The 22,205-nt window shown below is 39.4% G+C and overlaps 1 protein-coding gene across 1 annotated transcript in view; it reads right to left on the reverse strand.

Annotated features, from left to right (window-relative positions):
* Positions 1 to 22,205, reverse strand: part of slc30a6 (solute carrier family 30 member 6) — a 72,444-nt gene that overhangs the window by 15,068 nt on the left and 35,171 nt on the right. The window contains exons 7-10 of the mRNA XM_084736162.1: positions 17,239 to 17,319; positions 13,942 to 13,977; positions 8,694 to 8,788; positions 2,347 to 2,395 (exon numbers count right to left, since the gene is read on the reverse strand). Of these exons, the coding sequence (XP_084592288.1) occupies positions 2,347 to 2,395; positions 8,694 to 8,788; positions 13,942 to 13,977; positions 17,239 to 17,319 (261 nt within the window). The remainder of the gene's footprint in view (positions 1 to 2,346; positions 2,396 to 8,693; positions 8,789 to 13,941; positions 13,978 to 17,238; positions 17,320 to 22,205) is intronic.

Genomic DNA, 22,205 nt, shown 5'->3' on the forward strand with positions numbered 1-22,205 from the left:
GGATGGGTACCAAACTTTGATACCTTTATGTCACCAACCAATCCCTTTGATTATTGAAAAAAATAATAACCCAAGCAGAAAAAAAACACTAAATCACTCCCAGAGATGGGGATCTTGGTGTTGTTTACAGGCTGCAAGGTGCAAGTAGGGAAACACCTGAAGCAGGCAGACAGAGACAGTAAGAGATCTCACTCTGCTGCTATTCCCAGTATGTCCTTCAAGAACTGGTACCAGTACTCAGCCCTACACCTCACTAGACCGCGATGGGAAAGATTAACATGTCTGAATTTCTTTGTCATGTCGTGTCTACTCTAATAACATTTAACAACATCCTCTGTGATGCTTCAGATTCCAGAGCTGTTAACTTTTCTGATCAGAGAAGTTTGTCTCTGGCACATCCTTTTCACACCAGGCAGGTTGTGAAAGACCAAGAGCGATGATTAATCAGAGTTCACTGACCAACATATGTAGAACGAGACATTTAACATGTGAAAAATAAATGACCTCCAACATATGTTTGGTATTTCTATCCAACTGAAGAGCTTTAGTGAACCATTTCAGTCTGAAACCATTTTGTCTCTGACTTGCACAAAATTCTGCAAGAACCAGAGAACGTTAGCGGTTCTTCTTTAGGGAAACATTTTGCATCAACAGAATTTAAGATATTCAATTCTGCTGCAAAGTATCAGCTTCCAACCACAAATATCAGGTGTCCAGAAACTCTCAGTGGTCAGACTTTTAGCTCCCTGCAGCCTCACATCTGCAGAGAAGCTCAAACAGAAAAGTGGCATCTGAATGTCTTCTGTATTTTGTGTGATTCTTCACTCACTTACCCAGATTCTGCCTGTCGTATTTGGTTTATTTGGAACCTTTGTGATCTCGACTAAAATTAAAATAATAGTCTGCAGGTTTGAACGAAGCTCGTTATTTTATTAAAATGACGGAGCTGCAGCAGTCAGGCTGGAACCAACAAATATTCTAATTTAGTATTTACAGATTATTTTCCTGTTTACTTGTTTATCATTTGGTCTGTGAAAGTTTGGAAGATAAAATGTCCAACTGCAATTTCCAGTCTGAGTCATCTTTATTTTGTTCAACAAATGGTGTGACTGTTAGAAATAATGATGTAAAAACTCAACAACTAACAAACTGCATCTGAACAAAGACAGCAGGAGTGTTACTGAACTCAACACGCGCACACACATATGCACGCACGCACACACACACACACACACACACACACACACACACACACAGACAGGTGAATGGTCAGATATGGATGAAGTGTAGTTTTACCAGAAGATCACTTTGATAACAATGACCTTTGACTTTTGAACCCAGGTCAACAAGGGGAGGCAGATGTGTAGATCTGTGTCCTCATTTCAATTTATTCCAGGACGGGAAAGTAACTAAGTACATTTACTCAAGTACTGTAACTATAGAATAGAAATTCCTTCTTTTTATTGCCTATTTTAGGGCATTTTCCACCATTTTAGGCAGAACCAACCGTTCCATGTAGAGCTCCAACAAATTATTATTTTCACAGCTGATTAATCAGTCGATGATTTTCTTGATTAATTGATTAGTTGATTGTTTCCCAAAGCCTAAAATGTTGATCTCAGAGAGGAGTGAAGAAACAAAGAAACTTCAACGGAATCGAGTATTTAGTATCAATGATATCATAACAAGTTCAATATTAAAGATATGCACATTCATACAGTGTAAAAACAACACATGGAAGATATTTTATAAACACAATTTTAGATTTTTTTTCCCTTATTTTTCTTATATCCTGACTTTGACCAGTGATAAACTGTGATTTTTTTATGTGAACTAAAAATTTCAAAGTTGTTCTCTTACACACTTGACCAAAGTTTGTCAGTACCAGAATTTCAAGACCAATCAGAACAAAACATTCTGACATTTTTCCTTATCATACTAAATACAATGTGTTACATAAAGGATGTGAATATTTCTTCCACATCTGTTGTTTCTTTGGGAAACAATAAAACTGATCTTGTTTCTGAGAAGCTGAATCAATGAGTTGACCTGACCTCAGGTCCACCGCTCTGACCGAGAGTGACCTTTGACCTCACAGAGAGGCCATATGTGTCTGAAAACACACACACACACACCTGGACACACAGATTCACACAGTAAGCAGTGACACACAGGATGTGTGTGTGTGTGTGTGTGTTGAGTCAGTGTAAGTGGATCCTTCCTGTTCCTACCTGAGACTGAAATCTGCTGATGAAGTACAGAGAGAGACAGACAGAGAGAGAAGAGCTGAAAACAGAGAGGGAGAGGAGGGACGAGAGGATGATGAAGTGATGAAGATGTTCTTACCTTCGACTCAGATCTGCCACATGTTCCTGGAGCCAGCTGCTGCTCGCCGCTGAGGAGAAGAAGAGAGATGCCTTCAATCTACAAAATATACAACTATTTAAAACAAAAATCCTCCCCGGTCTTCAGACGTTTTTTCTGTCAGTATCTGATTTTGTGTTTAAATGAGGAACCTAGCTCCTTCAAAACTGAAGAAGCTTCTTGGACAAATTTTCAGAGTGTTTTTTTTTTTTTGCTGCAAGAAATTAGTCTGCAGCAAATTTCCATAGTCATGCTCACATTTCTGTGTGTATTTATTCAGTCATGCATCTTTTATTCACACTCTGAAGTCTCTTTCTTGAGATCTGTCATCTTGAATTTTGTAATGCCAAAAATTACATTGTATTTTATTATATAACACTATTTTTGAGGCTTTGTTGCTTCAGAGAGAATTAGCTCTGACAACACAAGCTATTAAACTTTCCTCAAACCTTCAGTCATTAATTACTTATATATTTTGCCATTATTGTAAATATGAGTCTCACGAGAGAGAAGGGCAGGTTGGAAGTAGAGGCTGACAGTTTTTGGGAATCAGTTTCATTGTTCATCGGGAGACCAGAAGAGGAAAAAATAAGCAGGAGCAGATGGTAATCATAACAGCAACTGGTCAGTTTTTTTTATATGTATATATAAATATGCATTTCTAACATAAATTAACTCCATTTTGAACATAATGCTGGTTGATCAGGTGCCTTTTTATTCTTTTTTTAAATTCCTTCCTGTCAACTCTGGTGGTTGGTCGCTGCTACCTGATCAGTGCATGACATGCAGACTGATGGGAACAGGAAAGGACAGGAGTATTTTTATGGGGGTGAGACAGGACAAGAGTGAAAACCCACTCCTGTGTGCTAGGATTTATCAGCCAGTTAATTAAGCCCTCGTTAAGGTGACCAATAAATAAAAATACAATAAAACTCAATGTGTGCAATATTGACAAAATTAAATATAACAATATTTTTTTGGGGATTATTGGCACATTCACAGACTATCAGCACCATGACATTTTTGATAATTATCAGTAATGTGGATATAATGACTAAATGGGTAAAGTAATAGAACAGCTAGAACCATGTCACTGAATGACTGTAATTCAGCCTTTAAAACCAGGAAAAAGAAAACACGTATGCCACATCATGATCTAATGATATCTAAAATTTAAGATGATATCCAGTCTCATATCGTGATATCAATACAATATCAATGCCAAGCCCTGGGAAAAAGTTGAATCATACACTTCATACAAGCTAGTTATTAATAAAAATTGATTCAGGAATCAAACAATTGATTCACAAAACTTAAAAATAACAAACAAAACAACAAAAACAAACAAGGAAAAGACAAGAATCACAGTGTTTATACTTTTTTGTCTGAGTCTGGAACCACAAACTTCTGTGCATTTCTGCTTGTTAAACTTGTCAAAATAGTTTCTTATTATTTTACTTCATCATGCTGCAGAAATGTCCTGCCTACACATATTTTCACAGACTTTGTTTGGTACAAATCCCTGCAAAAATCACACCATAATCATATGTTTTAATGGAAAATCAGAATAATGATGTAAAAATGAACACTGTAAATCGTATTGCAATTGCAATATCAGTCAAAATAATCACAATTAGATCTTTTTTCAAAATGGTTTGGCCCTAAATAAAACATGCGTGCTCTCAGAAGCTACATTCTTCTCAGGAGTCTGAATGTTCTATAGTCTGATATGAGCTGAGGAGAAGTTTGCAGAGAAAAGAACAGAAACATGCTTCTAGTTCAATGCTGCATAAAATATTGAGACACACAGCTGTTTCTTTTCACAGCTGACTCCATCAGATGTGTCCTATAGAGTAAAACATCGTTGTGAAGGAAGAAACTGCAGCCTCACATCTCAACACTCGGATCATCGTTCAGAGTCCCTTTAACTTCATTTATATTCGTCTTTTAATTATACAGGGCTTTTGCCCTCATACTTGTTTCATTCTATATTTGGTTGGTTTTTTTTGTTTTGAGTAAACTGATTCTTTTATTTACTTTTCTCACACTAAAAAAAAGTAAATCTAACTTTTAGGTAAACCTGCAGCATTAAGATACCAACTATTCCACCATTCTTCTTCTCCTGATCTCTATATTTTTGGACCCAAACCTCTGATTAAAGTCTTTAAATAGAGACAAGGGAGGGAGCAGTCGAGCTCTCCTCCATCCTGATGATGAAGGGATAAAAATACGATGCCGTATCGCCCACTCCTCTTTAAAAAAAGATAAGCGCTCTCGCTCGGCTGCGTCGTCCCACCTTTAATGTTTGACGACAACGTGAGGCCCGAAGGCTCGGCGTCGGGTCAAAGGCCCTTCACATCCCATCCTGCTCAGACCCCGGCGTGTGCGTGTCAGTATGTGTGTGTGTGTGTGTGTGTGTGTGTGTGTGTGTGTGTGTGTGTGTGTGGAGGGAGGAGGGGTTTGTTTGTTTTGTGAGCAGGGTGAGTCAGTCTAAACAAACATTTTAATGGAGTGACTTATTTATGATCTGTGTGTACGAGGAGGATGTACGATGTTTCTGACTGTGTGTGTGTGTGTGTGTGTGTGTGTGTGTTGGCATGTCTCTCTGCCCGCCTGGCCCTCTGGCACACAACATTACCACTGTCTGGAACATGGTTGCGTAATGCACTTTTAGTCTCGCTCCGTCAGAGTGTGTGTGTGTGTGTGTGTGTGTGTGTGTGTGTGTAATGAGTGAGAGATATTGTGTGTTTTGGCAAAGTTAAGTGCCTGTGTGTGTTTATGTGTGTGTAGTTTCATCCCCCTCCCCATCCCAAAATGTCAGATGTTAAGTGATGTTGAGACTGCTCCGAACGCAAGAGCAGACAGCTGACACACACACACACACACACACACACACACACACACACACACACACACACACACACACACTGACCTCATTCATCAGTAGACTGTTCATACAGATAGTGAGTCAGCCGGAGAGGAGAGAAGAGGGAGACGAAGAGGATGAGGAAGAGGATGAGGAGGTTTTATACCAGCTCACACTCTCCTCAGACCTCCTTCCTTCTTTCTTACAATCTCTCCTCCTTTCCTCTTTTTCATCTTCTCCTCCTCAACTACTGACGATCTCTGTTTTGTCTGAATGGCTGCGTTCAAATACAGTTATCTACTAATACAGCTCATGTAAAAAGTACACTGTAAAAACAGTGTACTGATCTTTTGTTGAGATACTTTACTTTTCTTCTTTAGAAAAAAGTAAAGCTTTTTTAACCTTCATATATTCAGGTGAGGGTTCACTGAGGGTGATTCTTTCTTTTGCAGGAACGCCCTGATGAGGGAAGGACAAGCGCCATCTTTTACTGTCCCTACCCAGATTTATCCTGCAGGTCAGGGGACTGAACTGGCAACCTTCTGGTCCCAAGCACACTTCTCCAACCTTTAGACCAGCACTGCTAAAACTTTAATATTTTCAATTAAATCTAATTAAATTTTCAGGTACTAAAAGAAGACAAATCAGGTTTGCAGCTCAATGTGACAATTTTTTTTTTATTACGTTTCTAAAACTCAAAGATTGGAGTTTATCTAAAGAAGGAAAGTAAATTCTAAGTTACATAACTAAAATTATAGGTGAATTTTTAATTTAATTGTTCATGTCTCTGGTTATTAAATTAACCTTTTAAGACCTGACAAATCATATTTAAGACATTTCAGTGCCTAAAATTCAGATGATTTGATTTTCAACTTTTAAAAGATTTTCTAAGAACCTCAAGAAACCCTGTTTGTCCTTTTAAATTACTTTTATTCACTCCTGTCTGCTCTGGTGGCAGGCTGCAGCCCCCTGATCAGTGTGTGACGTGTGTGGGTGTTGGATTGACAGGAACGGGATGGGACGGGAGTCATTCTTCCGGGATTGGGATGGAATAGCAGTATTTTTGAGGGAGTGGGATGAAAAGACGTCACCAGTGTCGCCTTTTACACAGTACCACACCGGCGTGCCTTGTCGAATGCGTTATTATTTGTAACAGGAGCAATTTAAAAATTGACTTTAGGCAGGTAAACTGAAAAAATACTAACACTGAAAACACTGAACCCTGAGAAGAATGTATGATACTGTCTACAAAATTAGAATGTGTGTGTGTTTGTTTAATGGAGGCTGCAGCCTGTGTGTGTGTGTGTGTGTGTGTGTGTGTGTGTGTGTGTGTGTGTGTGTGTGTGTGTGTGTGTGTGTGTGTGTGTGTGTGTGTGTGTGCTCCAGTCTGTCTGTATTAGCAGCAGTTTGACTCTCAGTGAGGTTAATATGTCCCGGGGTCGACACTGGCCTGGCCTGCCCTCCCAGTCTGCATCTGTGCACAACTGTGACCCCGTTTACACCTGACATGAACAGGGACGGCTATCATTAGGATCTGACACCCCTTGCCATTTTAGTTCTTTATCAATACCCTCACTGCTTCTTCTTCATTGCATAACAACTTAAATATAACTAAAAGTTGTTCTGAGAGCACCAACAGTAATGTCATTATATAAACTCAATATGTCACTGAAAACAGACTCAAAGTGCCGATAAAATAAATCATATGAAAATACTGAGTCAAATTTAGAAAGACTGAACAATCAGTCAGTGTCTGTCCTCGTCCCTCTGCTGCTGATGTGATTTTCTGCAGGTGGGGCTCAGAGGGGCTGGTTTGTCTCAGTCAGCAGCAAAGCAGAAGAATTTGTCACATTTTAAAGGGAAAATTCAACAAATTTCATGCAGATGTCAAGTTAACATTGATGGTAAATGTCCTTAATTGAAGCAGTTGATTCCTCAGTGTTTCTATACTGGCTGATCCTGCTTGAGAAGCTGTGCAGCAGCGCCCACGTGTCCCAGGATGCACTGCAGGCAAGTGTGACTCCCACGCCCATGTTGCAATGTATCAACACCCTCGCCTATAGCTGTTTCTTTGTTGGCGTGTAAACACTCATCCAGCACGCCCCCTGACTTTCCAGAGAAGGAGACTAGAAATTTAACCTGAAACAGCCTGTAGTTTTTCCTTACATCCAGTGACATCACGATGACATCACTGGATGCAGGAAGAACAGCAGATTTTGCAGGAGAACTTTTCGCACTGAGGAACCTGTTGCTTCATAGAAGATTAAATCACTTCCTACTTTCTACTGTATATGCTTATTGAATGGGTGTATTGATTAAGTATTATATATTCAATTATTAAATAAAGATAAAGATGATTTAGACTGGCTTTTTCACTCATGTAGGTTGTATTGCACTTAAAGCCAAAATGCACTAAAAGTGTCTTACAGCTGATGAAAATCTCTGACATGACTCAGGCAGGGATCACGTTCATCGACGAGGTAATATTAAAGTTTTATTCATGTTACATTTAATCACATGCACCGACTTCCTTCCTCACTCTCTGATGTATCTCACAACAAGCAGCGACAGGAAACGCACCGTTACCTTGAATAAATTACGGATTTCTCTGGATGGAACATTGATGGAAATATTTGGAATGTAAATACACCACTCAACAAAATATATAACTTATGTCTAGTGTTTAAAGACATTTTAATGTGGAAATGCTGCAAATTATAGCTTTAATATAATCCTACTACAAACAAAATGTCATCCTTTAAAGGCCTTATTTTTAGAATTGTAAATGTATTACTTTTAAGATCCCGTGGGTCTCATTTCGCATCTATTTTACTACAGTTATTGGGATAAATGTAGTTCAGTAATCTTGTTTACATGAAGCGCTTGTGGTTGTGAGGGTGGGGGCACAGTGGCACCACCCAGGTACAACAAAACCCTGCTGAAAAACAATCCTGGAGGAAACACTGGTTTGAATCCACTTTAGTGTTGCATGTCAACGTATTCCCTGTTCCAGTGTGCTGCAAAAACACCCCATAAATAATCTTTCAAAATTAATTTGAACAACATATATTGTCATATTTTAAAACCAAACAACTGTGTTTGGTTTTATAACTTACTGATTTCTGCAATTAGGAAGGGACTAACCTCTGATCCCGCTGCTGCCATTTGTGATTTATTTACTGACAAAACAGTGAGCCAGCATTTCATCTGACTTCAGTAATCCCCCAAAATATAACAAAAGCCAAATTGTCCCTGTTCCCCAGTGAGGTGGAGGATTATCAAACCTCACCAGTCCAGAGGAGAAACCCAAAACATACAAACAAAACTTACTAAATCCACCCTGGTCCTTTAAAAACACGGACGAAAAAAAAATCAGGTATGATGTTGTTCTGTGTGAACATCTCCAGTGAAAACACACGTTGGAGTGAACTGGTTTAACTGGGAGGGAGGAGGTCGACTGTACCTTCCGAGACGTAGGCGAAGGGTTTGTTCCTGACAGACAGCAGAGTCAACAGGTTGAAGAAGAGAGCGACGAAGGTCCCGACCAACAGACGACCGCTGCAGACACACAGAGAGCAGAGAGAAATATTCAGCATAGTTATTTACATTTAACACACTCGTCTGATCATTAACTGATAAACATTAAGATCAAACCTAATGTACAGTCTACATGACTTTATGAGTTAAAACAACTGTGGAGACTCTGTGAGAGCAGTGCATTGTGGGATCAGAAGAAGCCAGATGATGTCATGATGATTTCAGCCACTGTTTGCATTTTTTTCTCATTCTTACAAAAAAGCACAATCAACGTGTGTATAACACAAGATTCATACTGGGGCTGCACCTAACAATTATTCTCATTATCAATTAATCTGATGATTATTTCATCGGTTAACTGATTTGTTGTTTGGTCCATAAAATGTCGGAAAATGGTGAAAAATGTTCACAGTTTCCCAAAGCCCAAGGAGACGTCTTAAAATGTCATGGAGAACTAAAGGAACCAGAAAATATTTACATTTGAGAAAGAAAGAAATTAGAGAATTTGGACATTTTTTTTCCTTAAAAAAAGACTCAAAATCAATTAATCGATTATCAGAGTAGTTGCAGATGAATTAAATAATCAATTAATCATTGCAGTTCTAGTTCATAAAACTTTTTCAGAGCTAAACTAAAGCACTTTTCAAGCACTTTCACATTTCCAAAAACAAAGATTTCCAGACTCTCAAAGCTTTAATCGTCACATCTAAACTGTTACTATAAATGAAACTGCAGCTTCCTTCATTCCTACAGCAACAAACGTCTACTGGCACTTTATTTTATCAGCTCGTCATATTAACTTTGATTAGACGTTTTGATCATGATTATTTAAGGCTCACTAGTTTCCAGAGTCAGGAATCAACACAGAGCGGTTTGTTTAAGTGGCAGAGTAGGTGAAACACCGGATTATGTTAAACAATCAAGCATTTTCAAAGAGTATATTCAAATTCAAGCCACATTCCTAACCTTGAAAACATAACAGTTAAAGTTAAGGGTTTTTTAAATTTTGAAGACCTTGTATGAACCAGTCAAAGAGGCGAGGCACTGAGCCTGCAGGGACTCTTCAGGTCACTTCAGTTCTGTCCATACAACATGATGTGGAACTCTACACTGACTAAAACTGAAATTCATCAGTTTCATCAGACACACTTGAGACAACCGATAAAAATGTGTCTGAAAAGTGTCCAGACACGTCCGATGTGCTCTGGAAGTGTCTCATAAAATCGCCTTTTACATTATATGCAATAATTCATTCCCATGTGACGAGCCCCTTGAAACTCACTCATAAGGGAGCAAAGTTTTCAGGGAAAAAGTCCTCTGTCCTCTGTGAGCATTTTCAGTCTCTTACAGTAAAAGTTGAGCACAACAGCTGGTGCAACAACAACCTGCTTTGTTTAAATGGAAGAATTTTATCAATCCAGGGTTTCTGCCAGTGTAATACAAGCCAGGCGGCTTGCCAGGCCAAAGCATCAGGGATTTAAACACACACACACACACACACACACACACACACACACACACACACACACACACACACACACACACACTGTGAAGGTAGCAGTGCAGTGTGTGAACAGTTCAGACTGTGAATAAATGCTCCTCAAGCCAAGATCTCATGTGTTGTTTGGGTGAACTCTGGACTGAGCGACGTTGATCCTGGCTCATTAAAGGTCGACCAGGATCGCTCCTCTCTCCACCAGCTCAGTGGTGGAGAGAGTAGGTGTGTTGATGATGCTGCCTTCGTCGGTGTGTCCACTCTTTTATTGATCATTTCATTTTCACACAGACTGTTGATCAGTGTCAGCCTACATGAGTCTAATATTTCTTTCATGTGAAAACACCAGATCACAGTCAGAGAAGTAAACGTGCATTCTGCGAATCACGGTGCACCACAAGTGTCTCTCCTGCAGGGAGGCAGAATGCACTCTAATCAGATCCGATCGCTCAGACCACATTCAGAGGTGGTCTGGGCCACATGTGACCACATTCTTTCAGCAATGTGAGTGCAAATGTGTCCTGGGCCACACTGGAAGAGCGCCTACTTAACTGATGCGCTTTAAGTCCATCATTAGTTTCACTGTAATGAAAATTATCTGTTCTCTTACCTGCAGTGGATGTTTGATGTAATAAGTTTTGCGAAATGCTTACTACGACAAATTCTTTATTTGTTTGGTCTTCTCGCAAATTCTGCAAGTGTTACACATTAAGTAGCCTGTATATAGTTATAAGTTTCACTGTGGAAAAAACAGTGTCTGACTCAGCGAGCCAGCCATTTTGCAAACCTGTTTATTTACACACGGCTATGGAGAATTCCTAATCAGTCATGCTGTATTGTAAATTTGGAAGAGCAGAGCAGAGAGACTCTGTGCTCTTAGATGCACACCTTCACTTTCTCTGAACTACTGAACTTTCTGTTTGAAAGAAAGTAGTTCCAGTAGATTCTGCTACAGGAAGACATCAGGTCCTACATTAACCTGCTCACAACAAGGTCTGTGGATTATCTTGAGTAACCGGGTTATGATGTTTGGAAAGAAATACAGGTTTTGAACTTTTCAAATGTATTTTTTTGGCTCTTTGAACAGTACAAATTGAGTGCTGTCTAGTCAAATTATATTGAAGAGATGGCAGGCATTGCTATCTAGATGGAAAAATAGTACAACTCGGGACAAAATATGTAAATCAATGCTTTTTTTGTGATCTGTGACATCAGAACACCAGATTATAGTCAGAAAAGTTGTGCATCCTGCAAACTGTAGCACACCATGAGTGTATCTTCTGCAGGCAGGCACACTGGAGTCAGCTGATCTCTGCATCTATCACAGTTTTTGATGTTTGGTTTGTACTGACATCAACATAAAAACAGTCATCATTATGACGGAGTCCTCCTCCTCCTCCTGCACGTTCTGCAGGCGCCACCCCTCGCCTAAACCATACAGAGTACTTCCAACACGTGTGAACACCTCTGACGCCGACAATTACCTCAAGCATGCTGCATATATGAAAGGACACATTCAGATGATGTCCTGATCTGATTCTCAGGTTACAGTTTGGAGTGCGTATGTGAAAACGGCTTCTGTCTTTCGCTGTTCTTTTACGTCTCTCATCCTGCATTTATCACCTGCTGTGGTCACTCTTTTTCCTCCATAGTTTCCTCCCTCTCTCTCTCTCTCCCTTCCTCTCTGTCCATCATCACTCCATAATAAAACAGATTAGTGGTGGCTTTTATAACCTAAAACACAGCGAGACTTAAACCTGTCTCCTGTGACGAGATTACCCCCCTCGTTCCTCCCCCCTACTGTCCCTCTCTCTCTCTTCCTCTCTGAGTGGATGTGATTGGACGGCAGAGATTCGGCCGCTAACCAGAGGGACAGGTGTCTGCTGGGTAGAGAAACGCACACACTCATTCTCTCTCTCTTTAATCTGTTCTTGGAGGGAGGGGGGTCGGGGGTCGAGGGGGGTTTATCACCCAGTTATTGTGGCTCACCGTCAGGCAACCCTTTGCCTCCTGCTGATTGTTTGGACCAATTTTTAGGCTCTTAAATGGATTGTCCCGTGTGATTAGTGTACTGAAGAGTACAGTTGTCAGTGTGTGTGTTTCAGACTGTGTATGTTTACGAGCAGGGTTTGGAGATCAGTATTGTGTGTCTCATAGGTTTATTTAACAGTTATATAAAGTTATGATTGCAGAGTTTCTGCCAAAAATGTTGTTAGGCCTGTGGGGGGGCTGTCAGTAGAAAAACAAGCCCTTTTAGTGGACGCACTCTGACGGTTCACAGTTGCCCACAAGGATTACAATGGAGCCTGTTTGGCTTCTGTTGGCTGCAGACCATTTTCAAACACTGGGCCTCATGCAAGAACCAGTCATACAAACAGATTTGTTCTTAAGTGGTGTGTATGAGTGATTTCAGAGAACTTGCCACATTCACCAGTTTTCTCATATTATGAATTTTCTTTCAGATACGACACAATTTATGAGGTCCGTTTTCATATTGAGTCATTTCCTCTTTATTTCAGTGACAGTTTGACCCTCAGGTAACAACATTAACATTAACAACACTTGCTTTTCCTGTTTCTTTGCTTTAGCAGGTCTCTTAATTCCACTGCTGACACAGTTAAAATGACAGATTTACTTTATGAATCTCTAAAAGCAAGACATCAAACTAAAGTTTTTATTTTGCTCTTTGATGCCATTTTCATGAATGAACACTTCCTGACATATGGGGCCTTATATGGCATTACTGGGGCATTAATTATGCCACTTTAAAAGTTTCATGCATGTACACTCAGATATGCACAGGTGCATCATCTCCACAGGTATGTGAAGTTAAGATTTTTACTGAATCTGATGTGAAGCGTTCATGAGCCCTTTGTACAAACACAAGTCAGAGAAATTTAAGATAAGAATAAAATGTCTAATAAAAGTTTCTATCTGTTTTATCCTCTAACTATAATGCACGCTGACTGATAAAGGTAAAAAAAAAAAGACAACTTCTCCATTTGAAGAATCTCAGTTGACTGAAGGGTCTGATGACTTTAGGGGGGCAGCCCGACTACAAAGGTTCACATGTTCACATGTACAGTTCACACAGCCCATGTCCTGCAGGATATCTGTGTGGATCCTCACGCTAAATATTATTAGAGTCTGAGAAGAGCTGAAAGCTTTTCAGTTAAAAAAAAATGTCTGCAAACAGTGTGGCTTTCATAAACAACTTCTTCTTTTTCTTTTCATTTTACAAAATGTTCAAAAATATTTGTTGTTTGTGTCTAATGTTATCCTGAGGCGAGTGTTCGACACAGTCTGCATGTGTTTAATTAACTCTGCTGGTGTGGACACACACACATGCGCGTGCACACACACACACACACACACACACACACACACACACACAGTCGGAGTGTGAAACTAACAATGATCATGTTGCTGTCAGTCAGTCTGATGGTGTAACAGTGTTTGTTCGTCTGTTTGTCTGACCCAAATGTTTGGGATGTTCTGTTCCAACAGCAGCTGCCACTATGTGTGTCTCTGTGTGTGTTTTTACACAGACAGAGTGTATTATGATGTTGTGTCTATTTTAAAACGTGATGAGGGAATTTGTGTGTGTGTGTGTGTGTGTGTGTGTGTGTGTGTGTGTGTGTGTGTGTGTGTGTGTGTGTGTGTGTAGGGTAATACTTACGTATGGACCTCAGGCTGCTCCATGAAGCGCTCCACACTGACAAAACACAAACAAACACAGTCAACAACACTGGCCAGGTGGGACTACTCTGACTCTGTGTGTGTGTGTGTGTGTGTGTGTGTGTGTGTGTGTGTGTGTGTGTGTGTGTGTGTGTGTGTGTGTAGGTGAGCTAGAGAGAGAGTGATCGAGACAGATGAAATGAATTAGAGGAGACAAGGAGCGAACAAACAGAGAGAGAAAACAGGAAATACATTAACACACACAAACACAGGCGCACACACCCCAACATATCACATACACACACGTGAAACAAGATAAATGGCATACACACACACACTCTGTGTGTCTGTGCTGCTGCCCTACTGAGCCATTCATGATGTGCACTGTACTGTACAGTGTTTGTGTGCGTGTCGTCTCAGTCATGCAGGAAAATGGCAAAACAAGAGACAACAGCACAGGAAGCAGAGAAATGTTCACTCTGTTCTGTCTGCAGGGTAAAATTTCACCACACACACACACACACACACACACACACACACACACACACACACACACACACACACACACACACACACACACACACACACACACACACACACACACCTCGACATTTAACTTTTTCCTCCGTGTCCTGTCACAAAATCTTCTGTTATTATTCCATAAATCATTAGTTGAGTTTCTGTTTCTCATTTCTTTCTTTCTTTATTTCTAACTCTTTGATCAACAAATGCATCACTGCAGAACTGCAGTGCAAATGCAAACCTGCTTCTGATTGGTTTAAAGCAATGGAAATGTACAAACACTTTGAACACATCTCACCGTAAACACGTGACGTAGAGCTTCTGTTCCTGTTATCTTTATGTATCAGGTGAGGCAACAAATAACAGATATTTCCATTATTGATTAATCTGTTGATTATTTTCTTGATGAACTGGTTAGTTGTTTGGTCCAACATTTTTCTGGTTTCTTTTCTTCTCTCTAAACTGAATATCTTTGAGTTGTGGACCAAACAAGACATTTGAAGACGTCATCTTGAGTTTTGGAAACACTGATCAACATTTCTCACCCTTTTCTGACTTTTTATAAGGAAACAACTATTGACTGATTAACCAAGAACAGATTAATTGATGATAAACAAATCATTCATTGCAGCCCGAGTGTAATTTAAAGGTGTTCTGATTGATCAACCACCAGTCATTATTGACATTATTTGTTCTAAATAGTTTGAATAAAGGGTCAATCAGATGCTGAAGCAGCAGAGTATGAAATTAACCCCCACCAGGTGCCACATGCACATAGATTTTCCATGTGGTGAATAAATCTATGAGGGGTATCAGCTACACTGCAGAGTCAATATTTGCACCAAAATAGCCATGAAATAAAAACACTCATGATGCATTCAGGTGCACCTCTTTAACTCTATACTTCAATTAGGCCACAAAAGTCGAAAAGTTTAAAATGGGAACGTTTCCATACTTATTTTTCTTTGTTGAAATAAATATAGGTTTCTGCATGATTTCGGTGCTACATACAGTAGCGGGGGGAGATCAGAGAACATTTTTTTCTACTAACTGAGTGGAAGTCTCCATCTGAAAACTCTGTAAAAGAAAACAGATGGAGCTTCCCTTTAATATACCTTTAGTTAAATCTGTTGATCGGAATTATGTTTGGTGATTTTAACTCTCACCGGCAATCAGAAACCACTATCTCTTATTTTGCAAAATGTTCAGTAAGAGAAACACATTATGACTCTTAATGTTTTATGTTTTTATGAGTAACACTCAAGTCACTTAAGTGTCTAAAAGCTTCAGTCCAGCAAGCACACACACACACACACACACACACACACACACACACACACACACACCTGCACATGAAAGTGTTAGCTGGCAGAGAGCCAACTGCTTGACCTGCATTTGTGTGTGTGTGTGTGTGTGTGTGTGTGTGTGTGTGTGTGTGTGTGTGTGTGTGTGTGTGTGTGTGTGTGGTTATTCTGGAAGAACCCCTCCCTACCCCGAGAGCTGACCGCAAGACAACCCCACACAGGGCGCCTGAAGCTAGGTGTGTGTGTGTGTGTGTGTGTGTGTGTGTGTGTGTGTGTGTGTGTGTGTGTGTGTGTGTGTGTGTCACAATGACAGACACAGCCAGGCAGTGACATTCCCACAGCCCTGAAAAATTCAGCAGTTCACACCAAGCGCGCACGCACACACACACACAGACAGACACACACACACACACACACACACACACACACACAACCACAGGCTCCTCCCCTTTAAAAGTAAATCCATGACCACAAGTTTAAAGCATTAGAGAGAGAGAAGAGATTTTATCACACACACACACATGCAGATTCTTGTGTGTGTGTTACCATGTAAGATCTTTAAGACTTTAAAGTGTGTTAATGCTCATTTTCAAAGTCTTAACAGCCCAGTGTGGCAGATTTAAGGGGATTTGTTGGAAGAATAAGTCAAAAAGGAATATAATATTCATAAGTATGTTTTCATTAGTGTATAAGCACCAGAAAATAAGAATCATTGTGTTTTTGTTCCATTAAAATGAGTCCTTTACATCTACAGACAGAGCAGGTATGGATGTATTAAACACAGAATACTTGGTATTGGTATACTTGGTTGCAGCTCTAAAGTCAATACAAAATAAAAAATTGCTTCATCAGATTTTTTACATTTGTGCTGATCACTCGGTGAAAGTTTAGAAACATAAAGGCCCCGAACATTATTTGGATTCTATGAATCTGTATTCCAAAACAATATATTTGTATGGAGATTGTTGGGTTATAATAAATTAAATCTCTTGTTCTAACACAAAATGTGTGCAGACGCGGTTAGAATATCCTGGGGTCCAATTATTGCATTTTTTAAATTGTTTGATGGCAAACCAGAGCAGAGAAAAACATGCACCCTGAGAGGAGCAAATTAACAACGAGGAAACAAAACAAAGACAAAAGGGAGAAACAATTGGAAATATTCTGTGTATTGCTTTGGAAATATTAATTCTGTTGTTGCGCTGAGTCACACAAAGAAAATAATTGAAATTTTAATCGAGGGAGACAGAGAGAGTGAGTGAGACAAAGAAAGAGACGTGGACAAGAGACAAAGATAGAGACATGGGATCTTAATCTGCCTCTAAATGCTGACTCAAGTTATGACAAAAATCTAACTGTGAGTGACTCATTACTCATATTTTGTCCTTCATTGTCTCCATCACTGAATGTGTGTGTGTGCATGTGTGCATGTGTGCATGTGTGTGTGTGTGTGTTTAAGGAGACATACACACCTCTCCTTCAGGATGAACAAAGCTCCCAGCTGGACAAGAACAGTGGAGGCAAAAACTGCCAAAACCTCCAGTCGCTCGAACCTGCAGAGACAAAAAGACAGAAAGGGAGACATCATCATCTATTCTGGGACAAAACAGAACATGGACAACAACACTCTGATGTGGATTCATCCCTGACGCACCAGTTTACTCATTCACAGACCAACAAAACACAGCAGGGAGTCTGGTTTTTTGATCATTTGGTATAAATGTCAGATTCATAAGCAGAACCTGAGGTAATGAGGACTGTCTGAAAGGAATCTCCGCTTTAATTATTTCATGAAAAACGGCACTGCCTGAAGCAGAAGTTCAAGCTAGACACAAAATATAACATGTACAGATAATGAATTAATTCAGAATGTAACTGGATAAATTATACAACAAAATTATGTACAGTTATTTACTAATATATACATATACACCCAAGAACAAATCTGCAGTGTGTTTGTAGTCTAGAGTGCTAGGAAATACTGTTGACCAGCTTGTGAATGTGGGACATCATCTTGTTTATTGTCTTTCAAGCCTGTCCAAGGAGGAGACGGCTTACCAACACACAGAAACACACTGGATGAGAACATGTCCAATCACTGACAGATCTTTGGACTCTGAGCAAACTACGTAGTTGATGTACAACTTTAAAATTAGCAAATAAAATTGAGCTCTTCCCGTTAGAAGAACAATATTTTTTGGTGTGATATCTACTTTCATGTACCTCAGAAATCTCTCTACTCACCCTCAGGTTAAGTTAAAGGTCTGCCATTTACAGAGTTGTACCAAAGTTGAATTTAAAAAAATTAAATTCTACATGTGAACGCTGCACAGCGTCTTTTTTTGCATGTCTATACAACCTGTTTAAACTTGGTATTTCTGCACAGTAGCAGAAGAAGATAAAGTATTATTAGTATTATCATTAGTATAATTATTAGTATTAGAGTCCAGCAGTGTCTGATGTAGGATTGTTTCTGCAACACAGACGCAAACATTTCCAGATGTTACGTCTAAAAGTCAAAATACATTGGTCCCTGGTCAGATGTGTGGTCTGTTCAATCTTAAATCAATATAAAAATTGAGACTCAAGAAACAAGTTATATTAGTTATTTAATTTGATTAATCATTTTGTTCAAAGTTAGGAATTTGTCTGCAGATTTTTTTTAGGGTGATGACATCATAAAATATGATGACAGACATTTGCAACTTCATTCAAAACCTCAACAGAAGATCCAGATATTAAAACAAAGTAACATTCAGTACAGCCGTTTCACTTCTGAGCCTCAGGATATATACTTCTTTATTTAAATCTTAATACTCCTACACAAGAACACAGCCTGATATGACCTCTTCACTGAGAGAGAAACACTGAAGTGACCAAATTCAAACCACTAACTTGCCCCACAGACATGATTATGACGGAGTGGTCAACAAGAAGAAGAAAAAACATCTCTGCATCTCGTTAAAGGGACGACTGCAGACGGCTGAATAACAGTAGATACATTCATTCATGTGAGACATTCTCATTATTTAATATAAAGATGTAACGCAGGAAATGCATTAAAGGATTTACTAAACTAAACTAAATCTGCAGAATATCTGCTTTGTTGGCTTTAGGAAAACTTTTGCTTTAATTTGGCCCGAAGGTCTGAATTAAGAGAAGGTAGTATGACTCCATCAAATCTATATGAACTACTTAAAAAAAAATATGTTCAGAAATTTGAGCAGTCCACATTTTTTTATATAAATGTAAACTTTACATGAGATAAAGTAAAAGTAAACAACATTAACAGAAGTTACTAATATCAGGCTGAGACTCATCTCTAACTGTTGCTGACCCTGTGACCTCATCACTCGGTCACAGGGTCGATCCCGTCACAGTCTGTCCAGGATGAGCAGCTTTGTCTCAGTGAGTGGTCTGCAGGGCTTATGGGGGTTAAACCTGGCTGTCAGTGATCTGATGGTCCGCAGCCGCTCTGCAGCCGCATAAAACCACTGAATTAAGCGCTTCTGACCGAGCTAAGTGAAGTGCATTATGGATTAATGTAAAAGAGATGTGACCACATACATGTCGAGAGTGAGGAGGGTGACGTGAGGACACAGAAATACTGAGAAAAACTACGTCATACAACAACGTAAAGCAACAGATGTCATGAGGGTGAGGATGCAATTAAAGCAACATGCTGGTTTCAGATTATTAACCGTGGTTTTGACTTTCTTCATCTAGTTCCCTGTAAAAAACAGGTCTGTATATCTGCCGTGCTTTTTTGGCATGATGCAACAGTAGATCCACGTGAGGAGCACCAAGGATTTTCTTTCATTTAATTCTGAATGTGAGGTTTCTCTTTACAAAAATAAACTGCTTCTCTGGGCTGTTTCAAATGTTCCACTGTGTTTTAAAAAGTTGAAAAGAATGAAATGCTTCAGCTAAACATTTGGTACAAATTAAGAAAAAATGGGTGATCAGATTCAATCCTCACCTTGAAAGAAGCTCGTGTAATTTGAGACTAACTGAGTGATTTGATTGGACGAGATCTGTTGATCAGGGAAAATACCTGTGTTTACATGCATGTGTGTTAGAACTGTTACTAAATGATTTGCATAGATATATGCATGGCTTATACAGAATTATACGATTGCTTCCTGAACAGATTTCACTGATCAGCTGATGGATTTCAGCTTTTGAAATCATGCTGAAGTCAAACATCTGCTCTCATAAAACCCTGCAGTTGATGCGCTTGTTTAGACCTGAGACAAACTGCACCAGAGTCGTTTGGATCATGTGATATTGCTGAAATCAGCTGATCATTTTCCCCATTAATCAATTAGATGTTTGGTGCATAAACCAGCAGAGATCAGAGAATTTGGATATTTGTCCTGTGTTACTTTTGTGACTCTGCTGTCACCTCCCCTTCTTTGAATAAACAATAAGTAAAAACTGTTCCTTGCAGTTAGACTGATAATCAATTAATCCACAACAGTCCCCAAAACCAAATGATGTTTCATTTATAATCATCTCATATAGAAAAAAAGTGTCTTATTTAAGAAGCTGTCAATGTTTTTCTCGCAGCTGATTACTTCTCTAACAGTTTCAACTCTTCTCCAGTTCAGTCAGTCGCATTCTGTAGGTCACTGTCTTTATTATATTTACTTTACTGCTGCTCATTCGTGTACTTACAGTATTTTAATCTCTGACGAAGACTCAATAAAATATCAAATAATTCAATAGTAATAAAAAGAACAATGCATTACTAACACAACGTGACACCTGACATATGTGTGGTCGACGGCGACACACAGAGGATATTCTGTACAGTATCTGCTCTGTGCGTGTGTGCGTGTGTGCGCGCGTGCACGCGCGTGTGTGTGTGTGTGTGTGAGATGAGGCTTGTTAAAACATAGTCTGTTTTTCTTGTGTCTTCATGTGTGTGACAGTACGTTTGTCCAATTGGTGAGCAGATGAACACACACCCACAGGTTAATAGGTTGTCCATGTTTACTGGGACTGCTGGAAACACACACACACACACACACACACACACACACACACACACACACACACACACACACACACACACACAAATATACACACAAATATACACACACACATATACATACATGACTCCTATACATCCTCCCTCTGCTTTCGAACACTTAGTGCCTGCTGTTTGGCCTGATTGCCTTCATGCTGTGGGGTCAGAGGTGAAGCTACAGTTAATCTATACAGGCGCCACAAAGAAAACCTGCTGTCTGACTCATATCATCATCTGCAGGGCTGAACGAATTTGAAAAAATATCTAACTGTGATTATTTTGACACTGCAATTACAATATGATTTGTGATATGAGAGGAAATGATCATATTTACATCATTATTCTTATTTTGATTGAAAAACATTAAAATGAATATGGTGTGATTTTTTGAGGGAATCTGTATCAAATGCCTTTTATAAATATTGCACTTCCTGCGATTTGAAAATTGCAGACGGCCATATTGCAATTTTGATCAAATTTAAATTACCTGTCAACATGCAATGAGTGGCCAAAAAACTCTGCCTCTACTGACCATCAGTAAAAAATAAATAAATCCTTATGGGAAAAAAAAATCAGTGAAAAAGAAGCAGAGTAAGAACTTTACAAGGCAAACCCCACATATTCATCTCATTTAACAGAGGAAAAGAAGAAATGAAAGTGATCAGTCTTGCACTTTTGGTTCTAAGTAATTAATCACATTATTTCCTCAGATTTTGCTCCAATCACATGCCCTTAATTTGTCATTATTTTTTACTTTTGATTCACCAAAACAGGATTTGAAACTCCACATTGTGAAATTCACTGTTTCACTCTTTGCATAACAATTTTGTGAATGAAACTTGCCCATAAACAGATCAGAACAGACATTTATGATAAGACCTGGTGTCTTTAAAGGTTTAAATAAATAACTACAGATTATATTTAGATCAAACGTTCAGTTCTTACAGCGTTTCCCCTGCAGTAATCTCAGTACAGATAACCAGATCTATTTGAACTACAACTTGTAGTCAAGGTGAAGTGGATCAGACTAATTCCTGGCCGACCTGGATCTGCTCCTTACAGAGTTTAAAATGTGTTGGAGGCTGCTACTGGTTAAACTGGGCAATCTGCTGCTGAGCCAGTGTTCTGTTACTGGCAGCCCATTAAGAGACAAACACATCAACAATACGGTCAAATGAACACACACACACACACACACACACACACACACACACACACACACACACACACACACACACACACACACAGGCGCATTATAAGAGCCAAGTGAAGCTGAAAAGCAGATTTCCACTCGATCACCACTCTTCCACACCTCAAGGCCAGAGGTCACCTGTCAGCTGCAAATACACTTTGGCCACTTCACTGAAACACACACACAGACACACTCACACTCACACACACACAAAC

This window comes from Lutjanus erythropterus, chromosome 14, assembly GCF_056507025.1.
Source record: "Lutjanus erythropterus isolate fLutEry1 chromosome 14, fLutEry1.hap2, whole genome shotgun sequence".
NCBI lineage: Eukaryota > Metazoa > Chordata > Actinopteri > Lutjaniformes > Lutjanidae > Lutjanus > Lutjanus erythropterus.